The sequence below is a fragment of the Bubalus kerabau genome, chromosome 1 (genome assembly GCF_029407905.1).
Source record: "Bubalus kerabau isolate K-KA32 ecotype Philippines breed swamp buffalo chromosome 1, PCC_UOA_SB_1v2, whole genome shotgun sequence".
In the NCBI taxonomy this organism is placed as follows: domain Eukaryota; kingdom Metazoa; phylum Chordata; class Mammalia; order Artiodactyla; family Bovidae; genus Bubalus; species Bubalus kerabau.
The window spans coordinates 74913302-74930335 of NC_073624.1; the positions used below are offsets into that span (position 1 = coordinate 74913302).

At 37.8% G+C, this 17034-nt stretch overlaps 1 protein-coding gene across 1 annotated transcript; it reads right to left on the reverse strand.

Moving 5' to 3' along the window:
• Positions 1-1869: 1869 nt before the first annotated feature.
• On the reverse strand, positions 1870-16746 carry TMBIM4 (transmembrane BAX inhibitor motif containing 4). The gene is made up of 7 exons (XM_055579797.1): positions 16542-16746; positions 10241-10349; positions 9171-9276; positions 6967-7000; positions 4931-5048; positions 2658-2703; positions 1870-2139 (listed from the first exon to the last, which is right to left on the reverse strand). The coding sequence occupies exons 1-7, from the start codon at positions 16636-16638 to the stop codon at positions 1933-1935; spliced, it is 717 nt and encodes a 238-aa protein (XP_055435772.1). The 5' UTR covers positions 16639-16746; the 3' UTR covers positions 1870-1932.
• Positions 16747-17034: the final 288 nt, after the last annotated feature.

Genomic DNA, 17034 nt, shown 5'->3' on the forward strand with positions numbered 1-17034 from the left:
TATCATATTTTAATACATATATATGCAATCTATATGGTTCTGGTACTGCTGAACCTATCTGCAGGGCAGGAACAGAGATGCAGACATAGAGAATGGACTTGTGAAAACAATGGGGAAAGAGAGGGTGGGATGAATTGAGAGTAGTGCTGACATACACACTACCATGTGTAAAAGAGATAGCTAGTAGGAAGCTGCTGTGTAACACGGGGAGCTCAGCTCAGTGCTCTGTGATGAGCTACAGGGGTGAGAAGGAGGCCCAGGAGGGAGGGGAGAGATATATATATAGTTATAGAAACCAACACAACATTGTAAAACAATTATCCTCCAATTAAAAATAAATTTTAAAAAACGGTATTGTTTTACATTTTTTAAATGTCATTATCTGCATTTGCTTATTTATTATCTTTAGTCACAATTCAGTACATTCTCCCTTTTGACCAACAATAACAACATTAATAACAGCAGGTGACATTAATAAACACTTAGTTTATATGATATACTCATCTCACTTAATCCTTACAACAATCAGTAAAGAAGGTGGTGTTATTCCTATTATAAAGATGAGGTAAAAGGCCTAAGGAAGGAAGGATAAGTAACGTGCCAAAGGTCAAATCACCAGTTGGTTACACAGTAAGGATTCCAATTTAGATTCTCTTACCTACGATGCTATGTTAACGTAAGTATAGCATTATGCAACTGGATATTCAATAATTAATTGATAGTGATGGGGTCAAATTTACATCTAAAACTCACCAAAGGCTGTATCTATATACTACTAATTTATTTCAGTTTAATAGCTGGGAAACAATGCTTAGTGAGTGTTACAGGCTGAGTTGTAGCCCCTGAAAATTCATATAATGAAGTCTGTCCTAATCTATTCGGGCAGCCAAAACAACACACTATAGAGACTGGGTGGTTTATAAACAACAAAAATTTACTTCTCACAGTTCTAGAGGCTGGGAAGTCCAAGATCAAGGTGCAGGCATATTCAGTGTCTAGTTTAAAGGTCCTCTTCTTGGTTCATAGACTGTCTTTTCATCATCAGCTCATGTGGCAGAAAGGGTAAGCAGTGTCTGTGGGCTCTCTTTTAAAAAAAGAGCACTAATCCCACTCGTGAGAACTCCATCCTCATGACCTAAGCACATCCCAAAAGCCCTACCTCCTCATAGCATCACAGGGGGCATTAGGTTTCAACAAATTATTTAGTGAATGCAAACATTAGGACCAATACAAAGTCCCAATTCCTGGTACCTCAGAATGTGACTGTATTTGGAGACAGAATCTTTATAAAGAAGTAATTAGAGTAAAATGAAGTCATTAGGGTGGGCCCTAGTCCAATATGACTGGTATTCTTATAAGAGGAAATTTGAATACAGACAAGTACAGAGAGAAGTCCATGTGAAGACACAGGGAGGTGATCATCATTCAGGCAAGAGAGGGAACTCAGAAGAAATCAACCCTACTTTGACCTCACACTTCCAATCTCCAGAACTTTAGAAAGTAAATTTCTATTTAAGCCATGCAATCGGTGGTACTTTGTTATGGCACCTTAGCAAATGAATGCTGTCAGGAATTTGCTCAAGTTTTATTGGTCACTGGTATACTGCTATAATTTTTAAATGAAACTTGTACTTTAAAAACTAAGAACGTTAATTTCTATGTCAAAATAACTGACTTAAGCACACTTTTAATTTTTAATGCATCATACTGTAATGAAATGTCATTAACATTTTAATATAATTTTATTGTAATACTGAATAATTCCCTGTAATTTATCTTTCGTACTTTTTCCTTTCTAAATAAGATTAAAATCTAGTCAAAGGAGATTTATACTTTATAATACACAGCATACAAATAAGATCTTAAAAGTATTTAACAATTATGTCTCAAACTTTATTACTTAAGGAATCAGTTTCTATATACTGCTTTCAATCACTTTTTATTAGCTGCTTCCAAAACCCGTAACAGGTGCAAGAAGAGATTGATGATATCCAAGTAGAGGTTGATGGCAGCTAATACATACTCTTCAGGTGACAGCCTGTGCATCAGTGAGTGTGTGTCATAGATGATGAATCCGCAGAAAAGAAGGGCTCCCCCAGCAGCCAAGACCAACTCTACTGTCTCACTGTAAAAAAACAACTAAAGGCAAGAGATTATTGTAATAGTTTTATATTTAAGAACAGCATTAAGAATACTTAAGTTACTTATACTCTACATACATATTTAATAATTCTGTACAACTTTGAATACAAATGTTAAAAGTAGAAAAAGGCAGGGCAGGTCCACTTGTGTTGGATGAATGGGTGAAGGGAGGAACCAATGAATATCCTCCTTTCTATTAAATTATCCACCTGACTTTGAATAGTACCATTCCAAACATAAATTATTTAAAATCTATTTCTTACTCAGAATTACATGTGCCACTTGAAGATTAGCAATTGCAAGTGAGGACCTCTTTCTATTTCATTTAACTCATTTGTTCATCTTTCTTTCAACCAATAATATTAACATAAGACCCTGATTTTTAAAATATCATTTTAAAATCATTCTACATACAAATGTTCCAGATAATTATAACCAAGTGTCCTACCATAACATGTCTCTTACAGCTTTTTGAGATTATTTGTATTTCAAGTTATCATTCTAAAACAACTTACCCTCAAGATTCCTGACAAACACAAAATCCACAAACCAGCAAACAGTCTATAAAAACAAAAATTTTAATAATTTAGAATATTGTTCCTAACCAAAAACCTTTGTAAACTCATTCAGCATTTTCTGAATAAATAAATCCATCCTGATATTTGGCAAAGAATCACTGAAATGTAAGAATTCTTAAACCTACAATGAATATTACAGAATACCCAGAAATTGAAAGAACAGCTATCTATTCAACATTTGTTTTTATGGTGTATGAGACTAATTAAGAGTATGATTTTTAAAGTTTCAATTGGAATATAAAGAAAATACTGACATAAGCAAAATATCATTAGAAATATCATTTAATTCAAAGAGCTATAAAACTTCTTAAAAATATATAAATTTACCAATGAAGCATAATTTCATTTTTAACCAAATAACAAATGATTCTGTGAACACGCATATCCATTAGAGTTCCCAATGTACACTCTGTTTTATTCTGATGTATTAAAGAACTTAATTTATGCACATAAATTTGCCACTGCTATAATTTTATGAGTTATTATTCATTATATATAAAATAAAGTTATATATTATATATGTAAGATATAATTATATGACAAGGACATCTAGGAAGTCAGTTCTATTATCTTATGAGACTTGGAAGCCTGAATATACATCTGCTGCCTCAGGCCACAAGTACACTGACCAAATTTATGCTCCCTCCTTAAATAAAAATGAGACAAAATATACGAAACAACAGTTTTCAAACAATAAGCAGCACAGGACAATAGTCCTGAGATAAGGGAAACAAAGAAGGTGAGCTCTACAAACGACCCAGCTAGAGTTCCCAGGCCACAGTGCAGGGACCGGAATCCATATGCAGCTTTGTGGTTTCCTTGAGTTGAAGAGACAAGAATTCAGAGGTCAGAGAAGCTAAAGTGGTAGACTTTGAAGGTCCAAGTTCTAGAGAAAAAAAGAGTTATAGAGAGAGTTCTGGTGGCATGCAGAGGGTTCTCTTCCAGTCTTTAGCTGAGTACTTATCAATGCATATTTGTGAGGAAGTACCAAAGTCTGGAGAAACCACCACCAGAGAGAACCAGGCAGAAAAATCCTCAGACGCACTAAAGCCAGGAATAGTTTTGATTCACACCAGTAGAGTGGAAAGACCTGAGACATGGGGCTTTGAGTAATCCTCAGAAGGATACTATCTCAAGAGTGGGGCCAAATTAGCCCTAAACTAAAAGCTGTTCTGGATCCAGCTAACAGAGCTTAAAAACAAGCCTCAAAAGATTCAGACCATTTCCAAAGAACTTAATTGCTTCCTAGAAGAACAGAACCTAACACATATGCAAAACAGGAAGCAAAAAAAAAAAAAAAAATATATATATATATATATATATATATATATATATATATATATAGCTTCCCCTTAAATCAAACTCCATTCTAATACAACTGTTTATGCATCCTGCACAACTGTCAGTGTTGGCTGACCAATTAATATTTTATCCCAGTAGAGACTTCTGATAATCTGGTTGTTGTTCAGTTGCTAAGTTGTGTCCAACTCCTTGTGACCCCATGGACTGCAGCACACCAGACTTCCCAGTCCCTTCACTATCTCCACTATCTGGAGTACCAGGAAAAAAGGGGGAGGAAAGAAAGTTTTGCAAGACTAGACTACTTGTAAATTTTTAGTGCTTTAACAGGAAAAAAGAACAGAAAATGTTTGGTGATTATGTGCCAAAAGAAAGCCACTGTGAGCTTAGGAAAGATTCTATGCATTCTTACCAAGGTGAGGGCAACACAGTACCATTATAATATAAAAAGGATCATTCCTTATATTAGTTTGAAGAAGGATACAGGTTACTTAAAATGGATCAAAAAATTTAAAGTTCATGCAGGCTTCCTTAGCACCTGGGTCACAATTACCTTGCTTTTGCCACAAAGATGTGGATGGTAACATTTCCCACAGTTAATGTTAAGATCTAAATAATTCAGGTAAATTTCATACCATTTATAAAGCATGCAAGCCTATAGCCTCTCTAGAAAGCTTAAATTTCAGGGCATTCACTTCCCTTTCAATATAGAGGCGAAGCAATAAACTCAAAGCTACTTTCCATCTCCTATCATGTATGCTCCAGGAGAGTAGGGCCCTAGTACCCAAAGGGATGACTTCTCATTACCTCCATTTTTAAAGTATCCAATGCTAACAGTACAGCACCTCTCTCAAAACTAGGTAGTAGTGAAGATATCTATCTAGCATAGCCATGATAAATATATCACTTACCCTGCTCCAAATTTGCTGAAATCTCTCTTAGACTGTAAAGTATATACAGTCAAACCAAGAAATACTGCACAAGTCAGTATGAAAGCTTGCAGGACAACATACACATCATAGAAAGTAACTGTAAAATTACAAAACATTGATTAAAAATACATATAAACAATATAAAAGCTTTTTTTCTGTCATATAATAGAAATGCCTTATTTTGTCCTATACTACTTGCCAATAAAAACAATTATGAAAAGATTCCTTATTCAGTCTTCAACTCTTGTATGGTAAAACCACACCCATAGTGCAATAAGCAGGCTCCAAAATATACAACATAAGGAGATCACATCATTATGAAGTTAAAGAAATGGCTAGAAGATAATACAGAGCTCGCTGGTTTAGGAGTTTAGGGAATATGGTGAAATGATTTTCACCCATTTCTATCCCAGCTGCAGTTCATCACCATTTGTGGTGACTGTCAACTATGGCTTAAACAATCAATAGTGATGGTTCTGAGTCCTGTGGCTGGCTGGGAATTCCTAGGCAAGAAAAATATTGGGGCTGTCTGGGGTTGTCTGCCATTTACCAGCACTGTAGGGAATAGAAACCAACCACGAATTGCTTTATATCCAAGTCTGCATTATCCTGGAGTACATTATTGGGGTTTACTGGATATATATCGAATTTACTCCAGAAATTTTAGAATGACCATCTAGACTGACTATAGCAATTGTAATAAAACTGCTCAACATTTTACAGAATACTGAATTATAACCTCTTTAAAGGTAATTGAGTGTTTTCAACTCAAATCCATTTAAGTAATTTTTAATCTGAGAGGGATAAATTATCCAAGTTCCTTCTGTTCCTAAGTAGTTAGACTTTATTTATCCCATACAGGGTTAAGAAGATGAATGCAGAAAAGATAAAACATGAAATCACTTTTGCTTCTTCTCAGAAATTTCAGTGTAAGTTCGGGTGGATTCCATCTCTCTCCAACATCCCTTACAAATGGTGGGTGCCAGAGAGGACAGAGATAGACTTAATAACATAGTAGTAAGTAATAGATAATAACACTAATAATAAGTAAGTATTAATAATACTTCCTTTCCATGTTGAGAAATTTCAACCCTATTTAGTTTGGTGGTGATTATTTATTTATATTCTGATTCTTTTATAAAAAGAAGAGATGAATTACCAAAAAACATATAGACAAAACAAAACCTAGCATGAAAAAGTTAAAAACAGTAATGACAAAATAAGAAGAGAAAAATACATTAACAATATGGATCCACAATTTACCGCTATTGACAGTAACAGTACATTCTGATCTTTTTTGGTATCCCAGATAAATAATTTTGAAACAATCAGAATTTTTATTTTTAATCACAAAATTTTTTACTTGAGATATTATTATATAGGGTACATCAAATAATTATAACAGATACTTCCTTTTAAATATTATATATATTTAACACAAAATACAAGAGAGAAATGACTACTGTTTCTTGTAGTGCCCTCTGATGAAATATGAGGATATAATAAGGTACAGTTCAGTGCAGGCAATTTGAGATACTGAGCTCATGTGATGAAAGAGCATGGTTCCAAACATGTTATTAGTTCTTTTAAGATCCCTTTAAACAAGAAAAAAGATTAGCTATAGTTGTCTTTTTTTATTTTTGGCTGAGCTATGCAGCATGTGAGATTTTTAGTTCCCTGACCAGGGACTGAACCCATATCCTCTGCAGTGGAAGGGTAGAGTGATTAACCACTGGATTGCCAGGGAAGTATCTGATGTTGTCTTGTTGGATAAACAAAATGAATATTGTTCTCTGTTCCTATTGTTTTCCTAATTCTTTTCGACTTCCTCTAAACTCAGCTAAAACTATATAAACATTTACTTTTTGCTTATATTTTAGGAATTCTTCATTCTATGCCACATTTTTTAATATGACATTACATGATGTTAAGCTTTAGCCCCAAACATTTTTACCCAAAAGATTTATCCACTTTAAAAAGTTACTGTAATATACAGAAGCACAATTATGGCTTACCAACGAAGGCCACGGTCAGAGATTCCAACAGTGTCTAAGAAAAAGAGACTGAAATTACACAGATGCATGTAAAATTTATACTGTTAAGTACATGTTCTGATTTCCAGGAATTCAAGGTGATTTCATACCCATGATCTCATTTTAGTTTCAGAGCAGCCTTTTGAAGTATATGGGACATATAATAAGCCCACCATAATAAAAATCAGACCTCAATGTATTAAATGAAAATATTTAGATTCTTTTCTTTTTTTGACTGTGCTGCACAGTTTGTGGTATCTTAGTTCCCCAACCATAGCAGTAAAAGCAATGAGTCCCAACCATAGGACAACCAGGGTATTTCCATGAGAACAGATTCCAGTTGTGATACCATTACTCCTTAAACTCAACTAGATTTTTCATATCTGTAACAGGGAGATTCTAGAAGTAATATAGAATTTTCTATTTTTCTCACTCTTTATGATGTAAATAAAGTTGAAACTGCAAATCACATGCACATTTAAAAAACCTCACTACCTCACACAAACAAACATGGAAAGAATATAATATTTAGATAGTACTTTGGTGTGGCAGGACTGGTCTCCTTTAGGATGGACTGGTTGCATCTCCTTGCAGTCCAAGGGACTCTCAAGAGTCTTCTCCAACACCACACTTCAAAAGCATCAATTCTTCGGCGCTCAGCTTTCTTCACAGTCCAGCTCTCACATCCATACATGACCAGAGGAAAAACCATAGCCTTGACTAGACAGACCTTTGTAGGCAAAGTAATGTCTCTGCTTTTCAATATGGTGTCTAGGTTGGTCATAACTTTCCTTCCAAGGAGTAAGAGTCTTTTAATTTCATGGCTGCAGTCACCATCTGCAGTGATTTTGGAGCCCCAAAAAATAAAGTCTGACACTGTTTCCACTGTTTCCCCACCTATATGCCATGAAGTGATGGGACCAGATGCCATGATCTTAGTCTTCTGAAGGATGAGTTTTAAGCCAACTTTTTCACTCTCCACTTTCACTTTCATCAAGAGGCTTTTTAGTTCCTCTTCACTTTCTGACATAAGGGTGGTGTCATCTGCATATCTGAGGTTATTGATATTTCTCCTGGCAATCTTGATTCCAGCTTGTGCTTCTTATAGCCCAGCATTTCTCATGATGTACTCTGCATCTAAGTTAAATAAGCAGGGTGACAATATACAGCCTTGACGTACTCCTTTTCCTATTTGGAACCAGTCTGTTGTTCCATGTCCAGTTCTACCAGTCCTGGGTGTTCACTGGAAGGACTGATGCTGAGGCTGAAACTCCAATACTTTGGCCACCTCATGCGAAGAGTTGACTCATTGGAAAAAACCCTGATGCTGGGAAGGACTGGGGGCAGGAGGAGAAGGGGATGACAGAGGATGAGATGGCTGGATGGCATCACCAACTCAATGGACATGAGTTTGAGTAAACTCCGGGAGTTGGTGATGGACAGGGAGGCCTGGCATGCTGTGATTCATGGGATCGCAAAGAGCTGGACATGACTGAGTGACTGAACTGAACTTGGTGTGGCAGAGTATTGAAACTGTCTCCCAATATTCTTTTTTTCTTTCTTGGTAACAGAATTTTGCCTAAACATATACCCATTCAGATTAAGCATTACGTTTTCAGCTTCCCTGGCAGCTAGATCTGCAAGAATCTAGATCTAAAAGCTAGAATATAGTGTGACTATATTCTAGTCAATAGAATGTGAATAGAGAGACATACAACCCTGAGAAGCAAAGAGGTTTGCTCTCTCCTTTCTCTTTTCATTTTTAAATAGATAGAATGCAGGTATGGTAGTAAGCTCTTATTCGATGCAACTTTAGAAATGTCTGAACTATAGCAGTGTCTGAGCCCCTGACAACTTCACTAAACAGTCATTCAGATTTTTATATGAAAGAGACATTAGCTATCTTGTTTAAGCCATGTCAAAAGTAGCTGAACTCATATCCTAAATAAGAATTAGGGATACTGAGCTTCAACCTCAAGCCTCTTTCCCCTTAATTACATCTTTGTTTTAATTGTTTATTATAGTTAGATTTTATCTGATAGACAATTATCATAAAGGTAATGCCTTGATTTTTTTAAAAACTCATTAATTTGGTTCTGCTACTGTTACATATATATATGCATTCAAATAAATAAATTTAAAATTCAGGAATAAATGTTAAGGGAACACATTGTCAAAGTACTTACAAATCCAAAAAGCAGGTATAGGTTAAGGGGATGCTTATGTCTGTTTACAGTCAAGGCTAAAATCAAACCCAAGGATCCAAGGGCCAACACCAAAATTAAGGCAGGACTGGAAGACAAAAAATTAAAAGCATTCTCAACTTAAAAAAATACCATAAATAACATCCAATTTTATAATAAAATTTCTCTATGTGTTCATGAAAGTACAGGAAAAAAAAATTTGGAAGGATCTAAACCAAACTGACCAAAGATATTATTTTTCCATGGGGAAAATTTGAGGACTGTGAGATGGGAAGGAGCAGGAAGACAAAGAATCTTTCCCACTATGAATGTGGAAAATGTAACCTTTTTACGTCATGAATTTCTATTATATTGAATAATTTTTTCAATTAGCATACTGCCTTTAAAAACTAAAACTCAATAAATAAAAACTATTAAATAATAAGCAAATTTTATACCTAACTACTTTTTTAGGGCATTTACTATATAGCTGTAACTTAAAGAATTTACTCCAAATAGCAAACTAATAGTTCAAGATTCCCCTTTTGTAAAGGGAGGATAGAAATTATCTACTTATCAGAAAATATTCATTCTTTACTTTTCTTTAATATAAAGTCTATATTAATTACTCTTACCCATGGAAATAATTATTTTGGAGGTCAAATCTTAAACAAATTAGGGAAGAACCATATGGAACTCCTCTGAAAGGTTTTCAGTGAAATTTTCTTAGCTGTGAACTGACACTAAGGTAAATTTAACTTTTCAAGCACTGTCTTGGGCTTTGGGGACAGGGCATAAGTCTAATAAAGACACACTCAAAAAATTACATTCAATAAAAATTCTTAATGGAGATGAGGGGTTAACTCTATGAAACCAAGCTAAAAATGTTAGCGGTAAATACCATATTGTAGATTATTTTTCTTGTAAAAATTTATTTACAAGAGTTAATCAATCCTTTTTACATTATAACCTCAAAAGTTAATAGAAGAAAAAACCCACTACCTTGCTCATCTTATGCCTTTTGAGTCACATGCAGTGGCTGAAAACGATTCTGAATCATGTCATTACCTTACCTTTCATGTACAAATGTCCGTATAGAATCAAAGTATAAAAAAAATGCTGATGTCACTGTAGTTAAGAGAACTTGGAGAGAAAGGATGCTGTAGACTTTTCTTAGAAAGGCTGAAAAGAGAAAAAAGTTACACATGACTATTTTCTTAAGCATTTATCAGAGTACAGCAAAATCAGGTTTCTTCTTAGACACATTAAATTACTATGTAAATTCTTTCTTAAATCTTAATCCAAATATCACAACTGTAACTAAAACTTAAAAAAAAAAAAGCCTCCCAGAAAATAAAAAATTTTGTTAACTATACTCCAGGAAGCATGAGCTTAAAAAAATTAAGTTAATGGGCCAGAATACAAATGTTTCCATCAAAATAAAACGAAACCATCAAATCCATATTTGTGCAACATACAACAAAGCAAAGGATTAAAACCAGAACATGCTTTAAATAACGAAGTTATCTTGAAAGTGAAAAGCAGGAATAAAAAGCATATGGTTAGATATAAAATTTAAAAAGAAATCTTAATTTCCAAGCGGTGCAAATGTTTCCCTAAAATGAAGCTTCTCCATAAAAGGCAAATAATATATAAACTTACTTTCACTCACCTATTTTTATTTCTCACTTCTAGTACCTTTGCCTCTAGTTTCTATATAAGAAATTCTGACTTTCAAAATATGTTATTACCAACATTCTTATTACCAACATCCATAAATCAACTCCAAAGCGCAATGATCTAAAAATAAGTCTTCTGATACATAGAAGACTTCCCAGGTGGCGCTAGTGGTAAAGAACACACCTGCTAATGCAGAAGATGTAAGAGACATGGGTTCGATCCCTGAGTCAGGAAGATCTCCTGCAGAAGGGCATGGCAACCCACTCCAGTATTCTTGCCTTCAGAATCCCAGAGTGAGGAGGCTGGTGGGCTACAGTCCACAGGGTCACAAAGAGTTCCTCATATTCCTGAAGGACCCTAAACAGACTTCTAAACGCTTTATTTTATAGTGATGTCTACTTGTCCTTCACTATTAGACTATGAAGACTAAAGAGCTCCCTAATAATGGGATAATAATATTCATTTTAAGCTTCCCATTTTAGGACACGACTCAGCATGAGTCCCTACCACTCTGCCAGGGGATGGCACAGAATATTGTTTAATCGCTAACTCTGGTTCAACTCTCTGTGACCCTGTGGACTACAGTCCGCCAGGCCCCTCTGTCTGTGGGATTTTCCAACCAAGAATACTGGAGTGGGTTGCCATTTCCTTCTCCAGGGGATTGTCCCAACCCAGGGATCAAACTCACATCTCATGCATCTCCTGCATTGGCAGGTGGATTCTTTTCCTCTGAGCCATCTGGGAAGCCCTTGGCACAGAATAAATACTCATTAAATTTTATTTGATTTTAAATAAACTTATACTGAATTAATGAAAAGTAAATTTTTCCAGAGAAAAGGTGTTATTCTGACACAATAATGGAGCCACATAATTTCCATAGAGCACTGTTCTTAGGCAAGAACAACACTGTGGAATGATTTTTACCCAACAAAAGATATGGTACTGTCTCTTGACTCTCATGACAATATGCATGCGATAAATGTTCTCTTTGAAAAAAATTCCTACTAAAGACCTCATTCCTCAAGGAATGATGAAGTGCTTTGATGGCATGTCTGCCAAATATCAAGTAGTAAAATAAATATAAGAATAAGAGAATGTTCATAAAGATTTAATCCTTAAAGGCCCTCCCATTACATCTTTTTTAAAATATAAGATTATTTATTTATTTTTTGGTTGTGCTGGGTGTACACTGCTGCAAGGGCTTTTCTCTATTTGCAGTGAGTGGGGGCTACTCTCTAGTTGCATGGGCTTCTCACTGCAGTGGCTACTCTCTAGGGCACACGGCCTTCAGTAGCTCAATAGTTGTGGCACACAGGCTTTAGTTGTTCCTTGGCATGTGGAATCTTCCTGGATCAGGATCAAACTGGTGTCCCCTGCATTTCAACATGGACTTTCAACCACTGGATGCCCAGGGAAGTCCTCTATACTCTTTAAAAATAGAAGTTAAATCAAATCCCACAAAAAGTAACATGTGACACCCATTTTGAATAATTAATATAAAAAGTGGCAAAAGATATACATACACCCACAGAAAAAAATAAAAGATCTGATAAGAAAACAAGTCAAACTGCAATCTTTCAGTTGTTGTTTGTTGGGTTTTTTTTTGAGTCCTATTTCTGCCTTTCTACTTTTCAGCTTTCTGCTTCCACTTCTCCCCTTTCTACTCAAACTTGACAGGCTGAAACATGAACTTTTCATTTCTACCCAATCTGTAACCAGCACCAACCTCCCCCAAGCCAAAAATGTAGGAGTCACCTCTGATTCCCCTCTTCCCAATCCATCAACAACTACTGTAGCTTCTACTTGCAAAGTGGAAGTCATCCACCTCTTTGGTCTCCTTTGCTACACTTCCAGTCAGTCTTATGATCTAGCACCTGCACTGTTATAGTAGCCTTCTAACTGGTCTGCATGCTTTCACTGGTCCCACCTATAGTCCCACAGCTGTTGACAGCCATCTTTTTGTAGAGTAATCTGTATCATGTGACTGCCTGCTTAAATACTTTTAATGCTTTCCCTTCTGCTTACAATAAAATTTTAAAGTTTTTATGGGGCCTAAGAGTCGGACACGACTTCATTTTCATGCACTGGAGAAGAAAATGGCAGCCCACTCCAGTGTTCTTGCCTGGAGAATCCCAGGGACGGGGGAGCCTGGTGAGCTGCCGTCTATAGGGTCGCACAGAGTCGGACACGACTGAAGCGACTTAGCAGCAGCAGCAGCAAGCCCTACATGACATGTGCATGCGTGCTCAGTCATGTCCGCCTCTTTGTGACCCCATAGACTGCAGCCCACCGGGCTCCTCTGTCCGTGGGCTTTCTCAGAACAGAATTCTGGAGTGGGTTGCCATTTCCTTCTCCAGAGGATCTTTTGGACCCAGGGCTTGAACCTGTACCTCCTGTATCTCCTGCACTGGCAGAGGGATTCTTTACCACTGAGCCAACTGGGAAGCCCGTGATTATCATAACTAGGTCATAAAAGACACGGTAGCTTCTTTAATGGTCTCTCCTGGGTTGCATGCTCTTGAGAAGTCAGCTACCACGCCATGATGCTCAAGCAGCCAATGGAGAAGGTCACATGGCAAGGAATTAACACCTTGTATCAACATCTGCATGAGTGGGGTTTCCAGGAAGCAGATCTTCAACCCAGTGAAGTCTTCAGATGACAGCAGTCCCAGCCCACATCTTGAGTGGACTCTCCTAAGACACCCTGAGCCAGAACCACCTAGCTACGCCTATCCCAGATTTCTGATTCTCAGAAACTGTGAAGTAATAACTGTTGTTTTAAGCTTCTAAAATTTGGAATAATTTTTAATAAAGCAATAGATAACGAATACAACCTAGCTAGCTCCTTCTCAACAACACAACTGCCATCTCCTTTAAAAGTTCTTTCCCTGACCATTCCTTAACTAAAATAGCTACTAAGCTACTATTCTAGGCTCTAGTGTCTATTTCATCACTGTTTCTTTTCTTCAGAGAGTTAAACCCTGCTAGTAGTCTATTTATTTGCTTAACTCTTTAGGGCCTATCTCCCTTACTACTCCACACAAATAATAAATCTAGAGGACTCAAATATTATCTGGTTACTGCTATATCCTTAATATCAGCAGGGAGCCCAATAAAGTTGTATAAAACAAAAGAAAAATGCTCACCTTCACTCACCTGGCTAAAAAAATGTAGATTAAAACAAGATTACATTTTTTTACCCACAACAAGAGGCAGTAAACTATGGCTAAGGGCCAAACCCAGCACATCACCTGATTTTATAAGAAAGTTTTCCTGGGCACTGCTGCTGCTAAGTCACTTCAGTCGTGTCCAACTCTGTGCGACCCCATAGACGGCAGCCCACCAGGCTCCCCCATCCCTGGGATTCTCCAGGCAAGAACACTGGAGTGGGTTGCCATTTCCTTCTCCTATGCATGAAAGTGAAAAGTGCAAGTGAAGTTGCTCAGTCATGTCCGACTCCTAGCAACCACATGGACTGCAGCCTACCAGGCTCCTCCGTCCATGGGATTTTCCAGGCAAGAGTACTGGAGTGGGGTGCCATTGCCTTCTCTGTTCCTGGGCACAGTCACAGCCATTTCTGTGTCCTCTATAGCTTCTTTTTTTGCCTGGATAATTCCATGGACAGAGGGGCCTGGCAAGCTACAATCCATGGGGTTGCAAAGAGTCAGATACAACTGAGTGACTAATTGTAATTGTATAGCTTCTTTTGCATGACAATGGCAGAATTTTGTAACTGTGCCACAGAGTCCTTTATTATGACTCCACAAAGCTGAAAATATTTACTATCTGGCCCTTTGGAGAAAATGTTTGCTAATCCCTGATCTACCAGATTGCCAGATACTAAGAAGTTTGATGATCTCAGTGCTGGTGAGAGTGCAGTAGAAGGTACCCTCATGTATTGTTTGCTGGAGAGTCAACAGGTGTTTCCTGGGTAGCTGATGACACCAAATTTTAAATGCACATATTCTCTGGATCTATAATTTCACTGCTAAAAATTTATAGAACAATAATTGGAGAAATTCACAACCATATGGAAGAATGGCCCCTAAAGCTCTATTTGAAGGAATAAAAGGAATGAAAAGTAACAATCTAAATACCCATCAAGAAAGGATGATTAAATTATGGAACATACATATTATAGATGATCACCATAGTTAAAAATAATATGATAAAGCTATAAATATATGTACTGCTATTTTTCAGTATGATACATTAAATAAAAATACAAAGTTGGAGAAATGTAAGAAATAATTATAACATTGTGCTTCTTAGTATAAAACAGTATGTCTTAGTGTTTCAAAAATACAAATATAGTAGACTGCTAAAACAGATTAGTTTAATAGACTATGTATATTACATATGTAACAACTAATTATATAAACTAACTTAATGGTACTATAAAAGTGCTCAAGGTAGAGATTGTACTCAGCTTTCATTCTCACATCATTTTTCTGTAGCTTCATAATTTGTTGTTTTCTACCAATAAGCCTATTTAAATATATAATATTCCAAAAGTATTTTCCAGAAGATATACGTATTACCTTTTCAAAACAACCCCATTTTCCTTCATGTAAAGGCAGTGAGGAAAGAAGTTTTGGAAGTCACAGTTGCTCACCTTAAGACACTAGTTAGATCAGCCAGGTTAATTTGCTTAAAAAATAGAGGGGGGCATTTCTGTTTTACCTTTTAATTTGTAAAAAATTTTGACAGACCAGATACCATTTTAAACTACAGATGCAGTCAGCTTAGTCACAGGTCCAATGACCATGACACAGGGTTCCTTACTGGTAATTTCCTGATAGGAGTGTCTTTTGTTCTACTGAGATCACACTGGGTGAATTCCTGGATGAGAGCTGTTACCAAGAAAGGAGCCATGATTATAATTTTCTAAATATATATCTAAAGCTTAGAATTTTCAGCCCCACACCCGTTTCTCCTGAGAAGAGAGAAGGGCTGAAAATGCAGGTAATCAATCACGCTTTCGTGAGGAAGCCACCATTAAACCCCAATAGTACGGGGTATGCAGGGCTTCCAGATGGGTGAACACAGCCTCATACCAGGACATAGAAACTGCAAAGACAGACGAGGACACAGAATCAGCCCTTATATCAAAAACACAGCCTGCAATGCAGGAGACCTGGGTTCGATCCCTGGGTCAGGAAAATCCCCTGGAGAAGGAAATGGCAACCCACTCCAGTACTCTTGCCTGGAAAATCCCATGGTCAGAGAAGCCTGGTAGACTCCAGTCCATGGGATCGCAAAGAGTCAGATACGACTGAGCGACTTCGCTTTCATTTTCCATTCAGATATACGTCACAATGATCATATAATAAACTTACTTTCACGGAAAAAAATAACCCAAGTTTCTCTTAACTGAAAGATGCCAAATTTAAGCTAGTGAGGTTTTCAACCTCTTCTCCACCGAAGACTATAGGATGGACTCAGTTTCAGGTCTCTGGGCGTACAGCTGGGGAGCCACCTCGCCTCTCCCTCTCAGCCCCGGCGGAGGGAGAAAGCTCTTCTTCCCAGCCAGGGGGACCGGAAGGAGGAGGGAAGGCTGTCCCCAAGAGATCTGCGGTATCTCCAGGGCCTGGTCGCGGAGGATGCTCGCCTCAGAAGCCGGAAACCAGCCCCCAGAGGCCGGCGACGCCGCGGGACCGACAAGGGGCGGCCGGGAGGGACCCGGCGACGTACCCATTCGGATGTGCACGCTGGCGGAGGCCACGCAGCTGCCATAGTTGAAGTCGTCCTCGATGGAAGAGCAGGGGTAGCGGGGGTCAAGGTCCGCCATGTCCGCACAGCACCCCCTCCCCCCCAGGGCCCCCGCGGAGCTGAATTGACGACGCCACCACAACGGCCTCAGGCCTTCCACTTCCTGAGGAAGCGATCCAGCCCCAACTAGCCGAGCGGCCGCGCCCGAGCCAAGCCCCAACCAATCGATGAGGTAGCCTCGAACATTCAGTTAGTTCAGTTCCCTTCAGTCGCTCAGTCGTGTCCGACTGTTTGCGACCCCATGGACTGCAGCACGCCAGGCCTCCCTGTCCATCACCAACTCCCGGAGTTTATCCAAACCCATGTCCACTGAGTCAGTGATGCCATCCAACCATCTCATCCTCTGTCGTCCCCTTCTCCTGCCCTCAATTTTCCCCAGCATCAGGGTCTTTTCCAACGAATTAGTTCTTGGCAT